The sequence below is a fragment of the Cucumis sativus genome, chromosome 4, assembly GCF_000004075.3.
Source record: "Cucumis sativus cultivar 9930 chromosome 4, Cucumber_9930_V3, whole genome shotgun sequence".
NCBI classification, from domain to species: Eukaryota; Viridiplantae; Streptophyta; class Magnoliopsida; order Cucurbitales; family Cucurbitaceae; genus Cucumis; species Cucumis sativus.
In genome coordinates this window covers 183,200-200,507 of record NC_026658.2, presented here as the reverse complement: position 1 = coordinate 200,507, position 17,308 = coordinate 183,200, and the positions used below count along the sequence as shown (strand labels likewise).

Here is a 17,308-nt window from a genome sequence, read left to right as displayed (position 1 = left end):
AGAGAACAAACATAGTAATTTTAGAGAACCCAATCCCCACAATGGCCAGCGGTGTAACAAGCACAGTCGGAAGGGCAGTCTTTGTGAGATTTACAAGCCTTACCTTTTACCAAACATACTCCATTTTCACCATTTTTCACAACATTTTTTCTTGGGAAAGCATGGCTACCGCCGTCCACCAAGACTCCAGCAGCCACATTCTCAGTCGCTATGGTGGCCGAGTCAGCTAGAGTAGCGATCATAAAGGCCACCATCACCACCACCACGGTCGCCACAGTGTGGATACTCTTCTTCTTGCTCTCCATTTCCTTATGTGCTTTCCTCTTCCAAGCTTTTTTTCCAACTTAAATTTTTTTCCCTTAGGTTTCTGGTATTTATAGAGAAGAGATTATTCTAGAGTTCTGTCGGTTTGGTTTTTGGCAGGAGGTATACATATTTTTTTTTCTTTATATTATTCTGTAAAGAACCTCTGAAGTCAACATAATAGCTATTTCAAAATTTTCTTATCTTCTCCTCCCAGCATTTTAATTTAAACATCATAGTTGCCTCGTGAGATTAAAAATGTTTTATGCATCAACAAACACTAATATTCATGATCTCAAAATGATATAAAAGGATTTCAAAGGCTTGAGTATTTTTTAGCACCACTAACTGATCTAGAAAAGAATTTAATATTTTCATAGAAAAAATGACAGCATGTTAACAACTGTAATAAAAATGAAAATAACATAAAGAGTTTCCAATTAAGTGATCAATACAAAACATCCCATCTTGACCAGGGAAGTTGCACCAGTGACATACTATTGTTAATACACTCCTATTAATGCATTTATAAACTCTAATAGTGAGATTAGATGCTTTGAACCTAATTGTTATATATTGTGTTATATTTTTTAATACTTTGAACCTACTCAACTATATTTAATTTACATTCATCCCTTGATAGATGAGCTAAATTAAAGAATTGGGTCATAAAATATGTGTAAAGTAGAAGGTTGGGGTTAGTTTTAGCCCATACTTTTTAGAATGGAACTAGCTCGTCGTCTCGACTCAATAAATGAAGATGACTTATAGCCCCATGTTTATTGTACTACAAAAGCTGTCAAAAAATAATGTGATAAAGACAAAAAAGAGCAAAGAAAAAGGCTCTCGTTTCTTTTGATTCAATGTCTTCAAATAATAATAGAAGATATTATATGTATTAATGAATATATATCTTGTACTCGATGATATAACTTAGCTGTCTGTTTGTCAAACTTCTTGATAAAGTTTGGTAAATGTTTTTATCATCCATATCTATATATATTAATTTCAATTACCAACGTGTTTGGTTAGTTTTTCATAAAAGATAAAAGAACAAGAAACATCCATCACCATATATATAAATATATAGACATATATAGAACAGTTTTGAATTTTTATTTTTGTAAAAGAGAAAAAAGTGGACTCGTTTAATAATCGTATTTTGTTTTTTAGTTCTAAATTACTTAAAGAAGATGTTTGTAGAGAAGGTTTGAAAATGTTGTTTTTGGTTTCTATATTTGACTTTGTATTCATATGGTCATTTTCGTAAGCAAAATTGAACTTTGCCTCATTGGCCGTCGGGAAAGGTTACGTTCATGCTTCAACCTAATAATAAAGTCTTGACTACCACCCCTTAATATGATTCATTTTTTTAAAAAAATTTTAAATTATATATATAATAATACAAACATTTATAAAAAATGAATTAATAGATTAAGTCTTACCCACGTTTGAAATACACAATTTAATATGTAATTATAAATACTATGTGTTAACATCAGCAAATTTGAATTTAATTAAATTAAGGAAAATGACAATCCCATCCTTGTCCATTACCAAACTTGATGAAAATTTAATATTGTAATAAAGGGTTCAAAATATTTTATAAATATAGAAAAAAATTTATTATTTTTTTTTCTTTTACAATACATCGAGATAAAATTAGACAAACATGTAGATTTTTATGTGAGTCGTAACATTTTTTTTTTATATTAAAGGTTAAGTCATAAGATAAAAGGCTTCAATATTTTAGAAAGCAATGAAAAGAAAAGAAAATCCTCCTCCCATTTTGTGCATCTAAGAACATAAGATTTTGTTACATAAACTTATCATTGATCTCACAAGAGAGAGAGATCATCATATTTATTTTGGAAAAACATCGCAACACAGGAAAGACTAAGGAAAAAGATACAACACAAAAGTGCAGCTTCAACCAACGAAATCTCCACAATGTCCAGCAGTGTAGCAAGCACAAGTGTCGGAGAAAGGGCCACAGCCGCCGTACTCAGGATTGCAAGGCCGACCTATTATGGGACAAACTCCGTTTCCTTTCCCATTTCTCATCATTTTGCGTGGAAAAGAACTGGCAGCATGGTGGTTGGTGACGAGTTCGATCATCGTGATCTTCTCGGTAGGAGAGGCTGATTCCACGACAGTAGCAATCAGAAGCATCATCACCATCATCGTGGCCACGGCCAAACCAATGTTCTTATCCATCCTCTTCATTTTCTTACTATTTTCTTTTCTCCTTCCTCTCTTTCTATATATTATCTTCCTCCCTATGCTTTGTATTTCCCTTCTATTTATAACAAAAAATGTGAAAGGCGAGAGCTTCAATAATTCATTTGCATATTTAATTTATCTCTGCTTAGTGTATATAATTATTTTAAGGTATAGTTTGAATAATCCTAAATACTATCTTATCCCAATACATATTTAATTTATATTTTAATAATAGATCATCTCTTTTCAACCACTCCTAGTTCTTATCCTCAAAATCAACTAGAATAAATAACAATAATAGCAAGGGACTTGTCAATATATAATAGATATATCAACTATTGTGTTCAAGTTTGGAATTATCTATCAACTATTGTGTCCAACCTCTTATTATATAATATTAGCATGTGCAATAAAATATATTTTACAAATTTATTTCCTTTTGAAGAGATTCCTAGAGGATGTGCTTAGAGTTTAAGCACTTACAACGTTTAGACTTCTCCTGATTGTCTCTCTCTTTAATAAGAACTTAGCTAAGTATATGGTATTTTAGTAGTATATAGACTCCCCTAAACTTAACAAGACTTGAAGTTATCTTTTCAGAAGGAATTAAATCTTAATTTGAGGAAACAAATCATTTACTCAATTTTATTATAGAAAATTATACATAGAATCTAATAAAAAGATATACCTTAAAGCATGCTTTTGAAGATTGGAGGGCAGAGTATTTTTTTTTCATATATTCCTTCCCAACCCATGAGCTTCCCCTTTCCATTATTCCACATCCCTCCTCTGTTATTTCATCCTTCTACTATAACTAAATAAAATATATATAAATTTTAGCTTGTTTTCTTTTCTTTTCTCTTAGATTTAAAATTTTAAAAGACAGATATTCCTAAGTACAAAAGGAAATTGAGTCATTAACAAGTCGAACATATATAAAACAAATCAGGTTGTCAACAAAAACCTCTTTCATATGTAGGGTGTCTTAGGATTGGATTTCAAATATAATATAAGTTGGATTGTTTTAAATAATGTGAAAAATATGGTGGGAAAGTCGTAGAGGGGTCGACAACATGTGGTGGGTGAAGTCGTACACGACTCCCGTGACCCTGAGCTTATTTTTACTGATTTGCAGGTCCAAGAATGGAGAAAAAGCTGATCCATGAAGTTGAGGTAGGGTTGTAATGCATGGAGGAGGTGAGTCCACGTTTTCTGCTTTGAAATTACACACGTGGTAAGTAAAACTTCTGTTACTTTTTATCTTTTGATTTTACAGAAACGAAAAGAAGAAAATTTGGTCCGTCTGTCTCTCTACTTTACTCTCTTCAAAGAAACCTCTCAAGCTTCACTATGATTTGCCCACATCCACGTGAAGGTGTTTGTTATATAAAATGATGTAGTATATGATAAACACTCAAAACTATAGTTTAAAAAAAATGAATTTTGAGTGATTAACAGTTAATCTTTGAGTATTTAATGGTTAAAAAAAATAAAACTTTAAATTCATGGAAGAATGGTTAAAGAAAATGAAACTTAAAGTTGATGGAAGGAGATAGGGAAGATATCCTCAAAGACCATAGTGAGATAGAGAGCATAATAAATATTACAACAAAACAGCTTGATGGGATATCAGGCATGCCACTGATATGATCACACTAACTCATACACACGAGAGAAAAGAGTGATGAGAAAGACACACAACAACCATGCATTTATTTTCATAAAATAGAAAACACACACAAACAAAGACACCGTAGAAGATCCGAACGAAACATCACGGCTAGGAGTCAACCACAATAGCCGTTTCGTTTGCAAGTGCAGCCACTTAAGCAGTCGTGGTCGGATTTACACGGCATAAGGATTCGAGGGCAGCCTACAGTTTCCTTTCCAATATTTTGTGAGTACTCATTCAGCCCGTCCGAAACTAATTGAATGATCTCCTCATCCACGCCCAAACCGACTGACTCTGTAAAAGTAGCCATAAGCAACATCCCCATCATTGCAACTAAAGCAACTTTTTTCCACTCCATTATTTTTTCCTTCTTTGCTTCTCTCTCTTTCTTGACACCATCTCAATGATCTCAACTCTCTATATTTATAGAGAGAACAACTCATTTGGGTGCATTATTTTTATTGAGAAATTGTAAAAAAAAGAAAAAAGAAAAAAAGGGACCATTGATTTGTATTTTTTATTATAAAGAAACCCCTTATTTATTTGATATCACTCAGAATAAATAATTAAGAATTATGTAAGAAAAACGAGGAGGGTCTGTAGTGGGATGATTTGGTGTGTAACAACTAGGAAAACAAAACATGGAAATTTAGTTATTTAAATACACTGTTATTTATATTTTCGAGGTTAAGATGCTCAAAGTAGAAAAGAAATAAATTGCAAATACCATCCTTGAAGCATGGTAAAAGTTAAAATTACACTCTCATTTGTATATTTATCTCTGTTAACTAGTGTATAATTATTTTATAGTCTAGTTTGAGCAGACGTCCTGATCCTATCTTATCCCACTGCATATTTAATTTATATTTGTAATAGATCATCTTTTAAACCACCTCCTAGTTTTTATCCTCAAAGTTAACTAAAATAAATAACAATAGCAACGGACTTGTAGTAGATCTTAGTACCTTGAGAAGTGTGACCAGTCAACACTGAAATTTCTGAAAGTTTTGATCATCTATTCAATAATCTATCTATCTTCATCATTATATTTCTTATCCTTCAACTGATCACCAAATAATTAGTAAAATTTGTAGAAGCGTTTGAGAACTATCATGAAAAGTAAAACCTTGATGCTGGAGATGAGATTCTCAGTGGTGTAGAGAACTCTGCATTGAAACTAATTATTGATTGATTTATCAATGAATTTTTTTTACGAAAATATCAATTTTCACCGTAAATATTACGTTTGATCAAGTATAATATTTAATCATATAGTTTAATGTTATATATATCAAACTCCAAGAATATTAAGGGCTGTGTGTTTGAGATGGAGATTTAGGAGATTAGGAAAAGGGTTATGGTCCAAACCTTGTTTATTTTTACTATTATTTCAAATATAAGAAAGATTGCTTCAAGAACTCCTCAAAATTAGTGAATATATCAAACCTAATTCAACGAAACATTAAAAAACTGTTTATCATCTCGAGAGGGTTAAGTTATATTTTTTAAAATAATATGGAAAAACTAGCCACAGTACTTGCCAAAGAAATCTAAAAAATGGTGTTATAAAGTCGTGTACCTAAAACATAATTATCATTAACCCAGTCATCTACTTCGTAGTCGGTAGTTGGCCAAAATGGAAGAGCAAAAATGTGGTTTTGGTGCAATAGCAAATGTTGAAGGACTTTCTCATGGAGTTGATGCGATATTATATTGGAGAGAGAGGGAGGTTTAGTGAAGAGTACTCGAAATGTTTATGGAGTTCAAATAACTGCTTCGGCCAAGTATCTAGTCTTCCACAACCGAAGTAAGCACAATTTAAGAAATAACCCAAGATAGCCTCATACATTAGATCCATAATGTCGACACTCGTCCCCCCCGTACACAGCAAAGGAGCCAAATAAAAAGGGTAACACAACACACCCAAACTTCTTAGAAAAAACTTACACCTCCAAACCCCACATATTAGAGAGGGAGTTTTAGCTTGCCCCACAAACTAAACTCACCATTGAACCATATTTCTTCAATATTTCCCAGTCAAACTAAATAATTACTTACCCAAATAATCCATGCTTCCATCAGTGGACTGGCAAGTTGCTTGGCCAACAAAATACTGATTCAACGGTTAATCTTTGAGTATTTAATGGTTAAAAAAAATAAAACTTTAAATTTATGGAAGAATGGTTAAAGAAAATGAAACTTAAAGTTCATGGAAGGAGATAGGGAAGATATCCTCAAAGACCATAGTGAGATAGAAAACATAATAAATATTACAACAAAACAGCTTGATGGGATATCAAGCATGCCACTGATATGATCACACTAACTCATAGACAGGAGAGAAAAGAGTGATGAGAAAGACACACAAAACCATGCATTTATTTTCATAAAATAGAAATCAAACACACACAAACAAGGACACAGTAGAAGATCCGAAACGACACGGCTAGGAGTCAACCACAATAGCCCATCGGTTTGCAAGTACAGCCAGGGTAGCAATCGCTGTCGGTTTTACACTTCATAAGGATTCGAGGGCAGCCGGGTGCAGTATCCTTTCCAATATTTTGTGAGTACTCATTCACTCCGTCGGAAACTAATTGAATGATCTCCTCATCCACGCCCAAACCGACTGACTCTGTAAAAGTAGCCATAAGCAACATCCCCATCATTGCAACTAAAGCAATTTTTTTCCACTCCATTTTTGTTCTCTCTATCTTTGCTTTCCCACTCTTTCTTGATAGATTTCTTAACTCCTCTTTGTGTTATTTGTATTGGGGTAAAGATAAAAAGTCAAAAAAAGGTGGAGGAAGAGGATCCCACAAACAAGAAAAAATATCTTGTCAAAAGTTAAGTAGAATGAAAGGTGGAGAAGAGGCCACATGAACCTTCTTTATTACACGAGGCAGAGGATGAACTCACCATTTTGGTCTTCCACCTGCACTCTTCATAGATTGACAGAAAAAATAAAGAAATGAAATGAAAGAAAAGAAAAATAAATAATATGGGTGAATTTTGTTTTTATGAAAAAGTTAGGAGAGTTTATAATCACGTGGTGGAATCACAGATGTGTGACAGCCTTTTAGGTCATTGGATGTGAAAACAAATTCAAAGACACATGTTATTTAGAGTTAAGAGGATAAGATTCAAGATTATATACATCAAACTCCAAGAGGCCCCCATATATCATTGGCATGGATGTTGATGGCAGCAGCACGTGGTCTTTTCAGACGAACTAAATACCAAAATAGTGCAATTTTAAAAATTTATTATCAAAATATGGTAGTTTTGAAATTTTTTAGTTAAAAACGGTTGATTTTGACGTTTATTTTAGATAAAAAAAGAAGAGGACTTACTCACCCTATTTAAAAAAAATAAATAAAATGAAAAGGACGACGTCTCAAGACTCAAGACTCGCCCTATTAAACGATGGATCAATAGGTGCATCTAAAATATTCACAAGATGGACATCTCTTTAGCGCTTTCATCATTCTCGGTTCATTGATGATAAAAAGTTAAGTACACGAAACAAGGAACATAACAAAAAGAGTTATAGATAAGTTCAAACAAGATCAAAAAATTATACCAAAACTTGAAGATTTAAAGCAATAGAGCTAACATTGTAATGGTTAAAAAGCTTTGATCTACTATTACTCCAATATTGGGTGAGAGCTTGAATGTCTTTCCAAAGCTTGGCAGCTTGGCGATAGATCTATTCTTGTTCTTGAAAATTTGAAAATTCTGTTCTCTCTCAAGCCAAATGGACCTCAGCACAATAAATAGCAACGCTGTTGATTGTTGAAGATGATAGTAGCTTTTCTGTTTTTAGGTTTATATATGCCCAGATGTCTTTGCAAAGTGAAGCAGTGTTGTTATTTTTGCAGTGAATCGGCAGTTCAACCTTTTACCATACAGATTTGGCCAGGTGATACGTGATTTTGATTCTAAATTTTTGTAATTGGATTATTTTAGTCTCCAATTTTGTAAATTGGGGGAAGTTCTATTTGTTCAATATATACATTAACTACTACTACTGGCCAATGTGGTTTTTGGTGAAAAAGCAAACCCGAACGCATTCGTCAAGCTTACTTTGATGGCGATTTTCTTGACAGTGGAGGAAGTGGGGGAGAGAGAAGAGATATATGAGGAGAGGGAAATGTTTTATCCTTAACCCATGACTTAACAATGTAATATGTATAAACCATATATAATATAGCTATAGCTAGTAACCTTCAAAGCATTGAAAGGAATTAGAGGCATCATATAAACAGAGAAATTTATTAAAAGCTTACATGTTATTATTCCTTGATGGGTGTTGCACAAATTGATGATACACATTATTCATAGATTAGAGTGATCAAAGTTACAAACTTTATTGCCATAGAAATAGAAGAGAAGAAAAGAAAAAACACACACACAGACAGCAAAAGATAAGATAGATTTAGGTATATATCTAAGAGAGGTTTCAACCGCAAAAGCCATTGGAGAGGCAAATGCAATCATTCATGCAATCATCGTCGGTAGTGCACTCTTCAAGGATTCTAGGGCACATTCTAGTTTCTTCATTCATCATCTTTCTTGGCAATTCATTTTTATTCAAACCTTTCACAGACTCTGATTCAATGGCTGCATGACAATCCTCCACCAAAGCTGCCATCACCAGCATCCCCACCACAGCCAACATTCCAATTTTCTTCCACTCCATTTTTTCAATTCCTTTCTTTCTTTCTTTTTCTCTTCTTAATCTCTCTTATATTTTTTTTCTTTTTCTTCTAGCTATGCCTTTATATTTATACACACATAAGAGAACACAATGTCTGCTTTCAACATACTTGGTGTGTTTTTAATAAAGTTTATATTCATAATCACATGTACAATTGCATGGCCTTGTGACTGCTTCAAGATCATATATTAATTAATTATGTTCAATGTTCAAGTCATGGCTGCTTTATATATATAATATTCCTTATTGGGCTGCTAATTATTCAGAATTGGTTTGTTTTTTAAAACTTTATTCTATTTTTTAGTTTGAAGAATTAGTCAAACTATGTTTAATGGTATCTATAACATATTTAGATTGAAGCTAAGATAAAGCTCAGCCACCCTATTAGACTCATAAAAGTTAAAGTGAATAATACCTAATCCTCCGGAGATAAAAAAAAAAAAGGAACAGAAAAAATGAAGTAGGAAAGATGGGTTTGTTAGAAATTAATAAGCTAGATACATTATGGATAACACATTAATAGATACATTTCTAGTTTCAAGATACATATGCATTTCTAGATACATGTAATTATTCAAGTACATGAATGGTATGTATTCATGTACTTCATTTATTTTGTGTCTTTTAGGAAGTGTCTCTTGAATACTATATATAGAGATCATTTCCTTCATTTGTATACAAGATAAAAAGAATCAAATCAATAGAAGCAAATTGAGTTTTAGAAAGTAAGTGAGTTTCAAGAGAACAACATTCTTCTCTTGTGTGTTATTGAGTTTTCTAAGAGAACAAATTTCTTCTCTTAAAAGTTTGTGAGATTTAGAGTAAATTTAGAGTGGGCTCGTCAACGCCTCCAACAGGGTTTGTGTGGGAAGCTTCTATAGTAATGTCGATGTTGTAGTGTCATTAATTGATTGTCGATATTGTTTAGTTGAACAATATTGTGGACAAGAGATCGATGAAAAGTCAGTCAATTACCACTAAGTTTTAAACCTACTTTGGCAAACAATTCATAAAACACAATTATAGTAATATCGTTCATTAGGCTTACTTTGACGGTTTTCCAAGAGAGAAAGGAAGATTAGTGGAGGAAGGGGAGAGAGAGATCAAGAGATAGATGAGGAGAGGGGAATGTTTTATACTTAATTTTTTAAAAGATTTAAAATGTCAAGTAATATTTAAAATAATTAAAAGATTTAAGTAATTTATAAAGCCATAATAAAGGCCTCTTGAACCTATTTTTTAAAAGTACAAAGCATTAAAATAATAATTCTAAGTTAGAAACCTCAGAGACTATACACACCTATCCAAATTCCAATTAATGAACTTGAAAATTAAAGCTAGTTTTTCTAACAATAGTGATGGTGTTATAGGTGATCATCATGGACTGAAATGTGTACTTGTACTCACAAAACACAAATATAAGAACAACAAAGTTACTAAGAGAGTATGATACATACCAAAAATGGCAACATTTAAGGACTAACATGAGCCTAGGAAAGCCAAAGGGGGTTGGCTTGGGGCTTTCCAAAGCCAGTGATCAGTACTCAGTTCGACCACCCGCGGTTGAAGTTCCCAAATACCTAACTTGGCATAGTTTATAGAAATGTTCTACCTGATCAGCACATGATCAGTTTTAGGCCCCCATTTGTTTATTATTCAGTTTTACATGAAAATATAAATATCTTGTATGTAGAAATTAAATAAGAATGCTTAAGAGTAGCAAATAGCTTATTTCCAGGTGACAAGTTGAAAACTATAAAATTAAACAAACATGGAAATTAAATCGTTCCGAACCAGACGAACAGTAAAAAAAATAAAACCAAATAGGAAAAGGAAAGAGATGATTTAAGGAGTAAGATGAGCCAAAGATTGTTGGGGTGTGGCAGTGCAATGGTGATAATCATGGCCATTAATTCAAGCTCGAACAAACTCCTCCATTAATGATGCAGTTGCATGCTATGCCACACATAGATGGTATGTATTATTCTAATGCTCGAGTTAGTATTAAGATTGTGAGTATAAACTTTAGTGGATATCATGAGACTTTCAACTGACTCGAGATATAATGAGAAGATGAAGATTGTAGATAAATAAATGGCAACATTTCTTCCATAAATAAATAAATGATTATTTAAGTATAACTCTTATTTTGAATTATAATTGGTTATATAGTAAAACTGTATAGTATTAAACTGTCATCGACATGTCTATGTTCGTGACAAAATTTTTTTACATTTTCATTTTTCATAGATTCAGAATCAACATTAAAGGTGAATCGATATTTTTGTTATATTGTTAGAAACATTCATGATACACAAAACAAACGAACATAAGTTAACTTGGTTTGAAAATCATATAAAACCCTCATTTACTAATTTAAATCTAATTATGATTTTTTTTGTTTTATCTTTTTCTTTAAAAAAATATTCATTGAAATCAACGTTTTATCGATATTTTCATCAAAATGTTCGTTTAACATTACCGATTTTTGTAGTACAAGTGCTAAAAAGAAAGGTTCATTTGATGGTGATATTTAGAAACTTATATATATGGAGATGAATTTCCATTTTAATTAAGGGGCATTGAATGAAAAAAAGAGCCAATTTAATGAAGTTAGTTGGATTGGTTTATATAAATAAATGAAACAAAGTTACCCAACTAAGAGAGACAACACGTTTTTTTGTATGTTCAATCTTTTAAGTATGAAAATCAAAACAAGTTGGTTTGATACTTCAACCAAAGTGAGAAATCAGTGATTCTCTCAAATGGAGACCCTAATAGTGAGAAAACGTTGCTTCAACCAACCCTCTCCTTTTAATAACTCACTAATAAATGGTGTGGGGTAAACATTTTGTTGTTTTCGAACAAGTGAACATCTAATTTTTTAAAAAAGTGATAAGTAATAAATCAAATATAATGGTTAAATTATATTTTCAGTGTAGGAGATTCAAATGGCTCTATCTAACATTAAAATATGATGATGAGGTTTTGTAATCTTTCAAAATTAAGCAGCTCATGCACCATGTGAAAGTTCTTTTTCCTTTCTTTTGTTTTTGTTTTTTTCTTTTATGAATTTGATAGACTTTGATGTTATAGTACATAAACATGTGAAGTTTTATCTCTAAACTAGTTTATAATTATCAATTGAGAAATAGTTTAAATTGTCAATATATGAGTGATGAATACCTTTTCTTATCTCTTTCTTGTTCACACCATTGAATAATCACTATCCCTTCCCTCCTATATACATTTTGTAAATTGGGGGAAGTTCTATTTGTTCAATATATACATTAACTACTACTACTGGCCAATGTGGTTTTTGGTGAAAAAGCAAACCCGAACGCATTCGTCAAGCTTACTTTGATGGCGATTTTCTTGACAGTGGAGGAAGTGGGGGAGAGAGAAGAGATATATGAGGAGAGGGAAATGTTTTATACTTAACCCATGACTTAACAATGTAATATGTATAAACCATATATAATATAGATATAGCTAGTAACCTTCAAAGCATTGAAAGGAATTAGAGGCATCATATAAACAGAGAAATTTATTAAAAGCTTACATGTTATTATTCCTTGATGGGTGTTGCACAAATTGATGATACACATTATTCATAGATTAGAGTGATCAAAGTTACAAACTTTATTGCCATAGAAATAGAAGAGAAGAAAAGAAAAAACACACACACAGACAGCAAAAGATAAGATAGATTTAGGTATATATCTAAGAGAGGTTTCAACCGCAAAAGCCATTGGAGAGGCAAATGCAATCATTCATGCAATCATCGTCGGTAGTGCACTCTTCAAGGATTCTAGGGCACATTCTAGTTTCTTCATTCATCATCTTTCTTGGCAATTCATTTTTATTCAAACCTTTCACAGACTCTGATTCAATGGCTGCATGACAATCCTCCACCAAAGCTGCCATCACCAGCATCCCCACCACAGCCAACATTCCAATTTTCTTCCACTCCATTTTTTCAATTCCTTTCTTTCTTTCTTTTTTTTCTCTTCTTAATCTCTCTTATATTTTTTTTCTTTTTCTTCTAGCTATGCCTTTATATTTATACACACATAAGAGAACACAATGTCTGCTTTCAACATACTTGGTGTGTTTTTAATAAAGTTTATATTCATAATCACATGTGCAATTGCATGGCCTTGTAACTGCTTCAAGATCATATATTAATTAATTATGTTCAATGTTCAAGTCATGGCTGCTTTATATATATAATATTCCTTATTGGGCTGCTAATTATTCAGACTTGGTTTGTTTTTCAAAACTTTATTCTATTTTTTAGATTGAAGAATTGGTCAAAATATGTTTGTTGACGTTGTAAACCTTTGGGTTAAGTTGGGGGTCGGTGAATATTCTTTTATGATAGACGATATACATACAAGAAAATGTATTTTGGGAGATTTTTCCAAGCAAAAGAAAATGTATTATTTTATGAAGTGCACTGTCGACGGTGTATCATTCGTCGATGTATCATCTGCGAACAAACTCTAGCTAGGGTCTCTACTGACACTTTAGTGCATAGATAGAACGGTTTATTCTTGTAGTGTGCATTGATCGGCCATGAAAGCATGTTAAGTTAAACATTTGATTTGCTAGATTGTTTGTTTGACTGCATTTATAACTTTTGATCGTTCCTATCTCATGAAAATAGTTAGACTAAATAAAACAAAGTAATCCTTGCATGCCTTTGATCCTCTGAGAAGAATTCTTTCGATATATCTCTTTAACTACTGAAAAAGAAAAAAGAACAGAAAAATGAAGTAGAAAAGGTTGGGTTTGTGTGGGAAGCGACATGATAGACCAATTTTTTCGTACTAGTGTCATTTATTGATAGCGATCGTGAGTCAATTACCACTAAGTTAAACCTACTTTAGCAAACGATTCATGAAATACAACTATATTATATTATTAAATAACATGTCAAATGCTCAATAATTGGTTATATAGTACAACCGTATAGTATTAATTAAATTGCCATTGACATGTCTATATTCTTGACGAGATTTTTTACATTTTCATTTTTCATAGATTCAGAATCAACGTGAAAGGTGAATCGATATTTTTGTTATATCGTTAGAAAAATTCATGAAACACAAAACAAACATAAAAAAAAAAGTCACTAATATAAATAACGAATATAAGTTAACTTGATTTGAAAATTATATAAAACGCTCTTTTACTGATTTAAATCTAATTATGAATTTTTTTTGTTTGCTCTTTTTCTTTATAAAATATTCATTGAAATCAACGTTTTATCGATATTTTCATCAAAATGTTCGTTAACATTACGGATTTTTGTAGTACAAACTACTAAAAAGAAATTTTCATTTGATGATGATATTTAGAAACATATATGGAGATGAATTTCCATTTTAATTAAGGAGCATTGAATGAAAAAAAGAGCCAATTTAATGAAGTTAGTTGGATTGGTTTATATAAATAAATGAAACCAAAGTTACCCAACTAAAAGAGAGTACAACACGTTTTTTTGTATGTTCAATCTTGTAAGTATGAAAATCAAAACAAGTTGGTTTGATACTTCATTATAAAATAAAAGAAATAAATTCTATCAATTTGGACTTTAGTATAGTTGAAGAAAATTTATTATCCTCACCTCAAGAAAGTGAGAAATGAGTGATTCTGTTAAATGGAGACCTTGATAATGGAAAAATGCTCCTACACACTTACCTATCTAAATGTACTTCAACCAAACCTCCTTTTAATAGCTCACTAATAAATGGTGTGGGGTAAACATTTTGTTGTTTTCGAACAAGTGAACATCAGTCTTAATTTTTAAAAAAAATGATAAATAATAAATCAAATATAATGGTTAAATTATATTTTGAGTGTAGGAGATTCAAATATGGCTCTATCTAACGTTAAATTATGATGACGAGGTTTTGTAATCTTTCAAGATTAAGCAGCTCATGCACCATGTGAAGATGAGAAAGAAGATTGGTTTGTTAGCAATGGCGATGGTTGTACTCATGGCCATTTCGGCTCAAGCCGCCTCCTCTGAAGTTGGGAGGTGATTGAACTCCCGTCGGATGAGGTGAAGGAGGAGGTCGTGTCTACAAATATGGAAATGTGGCCGAGAAAAATGATGAAAGAAGGATCAGAAAAGGGCCGAGAAAATGCATGCTTTCTTATAGGCAATGCATGCAGCAGCGATGCAAATTGCTTACCTGGATGCACCTGTAGAACCACTCTTATACTAAAACTCGGCTTCTGTTCTCCATTTTGATCATTATCATCATCAGCTTATCTATGTTATTCTTATATCACTTAAGTATATTACCAAATCTATGCTTTGTCTAAGTTATTGCAATTATTTTATCCATTTTCTATGTTCCCATCTGTGTTTTCAAGAATAAAGTGGAGGCTTTTCTCTCTTCAAAACCTAAATAGTTATCAACTTAACTAAAAAAAAAATAGTTGCAGCAAATTAGATTCAAAACCTGCGGCGGAGTTATATGATGGTGCTGCAAAATAACTCGGCCTAACCTCTTTCATATATGATGCATTCCAAAACGCCGTATTATTCGAAAATTATTGCAACTGACTATGTGCATTTTCCCTGCTGCCGCTTTCGACGACGAGTTTCTTAAATACTTAGGCACTTTAGACGGCAACCATGACGCTCCTTCGGTCATTAACTTCTCTGAGTTCAATCCGAAATCGGAATTGGAAGGAAAGTTCATACGCAACTTAATTAGTTTATGTATATTTTACGATTTGGAAGATGATTGAGAATTTGATTTAATAAATAGAAGAACAATAACCAAAACCTAGCTTCTCTTTGTAAGGATCTCTGTCTCTTATTCTCAAAGCAATAAAGACAGAAAGGACGTTGTTACTTTCAACTCCATTGTTGTGGCTCATTTGGTCGTCCATTTGGATCGAAAGAAATATTAGAATCTTCAAAAATCATGAAGAAAATTTAGGTGGGATTTACGAAGATATTCAAGACTTCATTGACCATTGAACTAGTGGATCTCCTCTCTTTGCACATTATAGTGCTTTCTCTATCCCTTTAAATCTTCGCCTTTTGTCTAAACTTGTGTATTATTCTTCTGCTTTTATCTCTAGCTCCTGTTTGGTGATGATAATGATGTTAAGATGTTCACCAAATAGAAGATGTTCAGATGCACCTAATTTAACCGTGTCTCTTTCGAAAATAAATATTTTGTTTGTTTCTGTATTTTTAGAAATTTGTGTATTTTGAAAAGTAAAATTTGATCAGAATTGAAGTGTGAGATTTTAAGAGAAATAAATAGAACCAACGAGTCTTTATTGCTAAATAGAAAACAATTCAGTAACCCCATGGTATGGACATCCAATATATAGCATTTATTGGTGTAGTTGTTTGCTATTGTCTATACATTTCTCTTTTATAATTTCACTCACTCTATAACAACTTGTTAGTGTTATATCATTTATCAAAATTTAACTCAATCTCAGTTCACCGTCACATTTTATTTTGAAGGTGGATGAAGGTTCTAAATGGATAGAGAATGGCTCACAAAGATTAGAATACAAGGTTTCTATACTACGTTGTGATCGATGGTTAAAGCTTAAGCGAATTGGTGCAGGAAAAATACGAATACTGTTTGGTGTTTCGAGTGGATAAAAAGATTGACAAATATAATTAATGATCCCTTTAAATGGAAACCTAAAGGAAAAGGGTGGTTTCACATCTAACTAAGCTTTCTTTAAATAGACCCACAGGAGAAGGGTGCTTTCACATCTAAACTAAAAACCCTAAAAATTTAATATAATACAATTGAAAATTTACAAAATGCATAAAATATATATCCCTACATAACTAATGGATTTTGTCATCAACTTATAGCCATACTTTTATGTTTCATCGATTTTTATATGAAATGTTGGTTTATCTCTTGTTTCGATATCAAACTAGTGGAGATGTGAAAACATATGTGTCGACATCCGGAATAGTGTTTAGTTAATTTAAGTCCTTTTAAAATACATTTTCAATATATATATATATAAATAATGTTGTTGAAAAAAGTGTTCACAAAAATACAACAAAAATCCCTTTCCTGTTCACACAATTATATAATCACTATCCCTCCCTCCCTATAAAAACAAACCCTTTGAACTATAGGATCCATATACTCGAAAAGAAAAGAAAAAATATCATATATGATGGAGATGAGAAAGAAGGTTGGTTTGTTAGCAATGGCGGTCCTGATGCTCATGGTCATTTCAGCTCGAGCCACCTCCTCCGAAGTCGGTGGGGTGATTGAACTCCCGTCCGATGAGGCGAGCGAGGTTGTGCCAACGAATATGGAGATGTGGTCGAGGAAAATGATGAAAGAAGGAGGCCGAAAGGGAGACAATGGACTATG

General features: G+C 32.2%; 1 protein-coding gene and 1 long non-coding RNA gene across 2 annotated transcripts; both read right to left on the bottom strand.

Moving 5' to 3' along the window:
• Positions 1-2,063: 2,063 nt before the first annotated feature.
• Positions 2,064-4,614, bottom strand: LOC116403322. The gene is made up of 2 exons (XR_004216016.1): positions 3,215-4,614; positions 2,064-2,602 (listed from the first exon to the last, which is right to left on the bottom strand). It is a non-coding gene; the product is annotated as an uncharacterized LOC116403322 (long non-coding RNA).
• A 3,840-nt stretch (positions 4,615-8,454) lies between these two features.
• On the bottom strand, positions 8,455-12,959 carry LOC105435333. Its single transcript, XM_031884077.1, has 2 exons — positions 12,657-12,959; positions 8,455-8,939 (listed from the first exon to the last, which is right to left on the bottom strand). Exons 1-2 carry the CDS (start codon positions 12,891-12,893, stop codon positions 8,661-8,663), a joined length of 516 nt encoding a protein of 171 aa, XP_031739937.1. The 5' UTR covers positions 12,894-12,959; the 3' UTR covers positions 8,455-8,660.
• Positions 12,960-17,308: the final 4,349 nt, after the last annotated feature.

Coding starts and splice junctions, on each gene's coding strand:
- LOC105435333 (XM_031884077.1), bottom strand. CDS start 12,893: ATGGAGTGGAAGAAAATTGGAATGTTGGCTGTGGTGGGGATGCTGGTG. Junction 8,940..12,656: donor TCTCCAATGGCTTTTGCGGT/TGAAACCTCTCT, acceptor ATATAAGAGAGA/TTAAGAAGAGAAAAAGAAAG.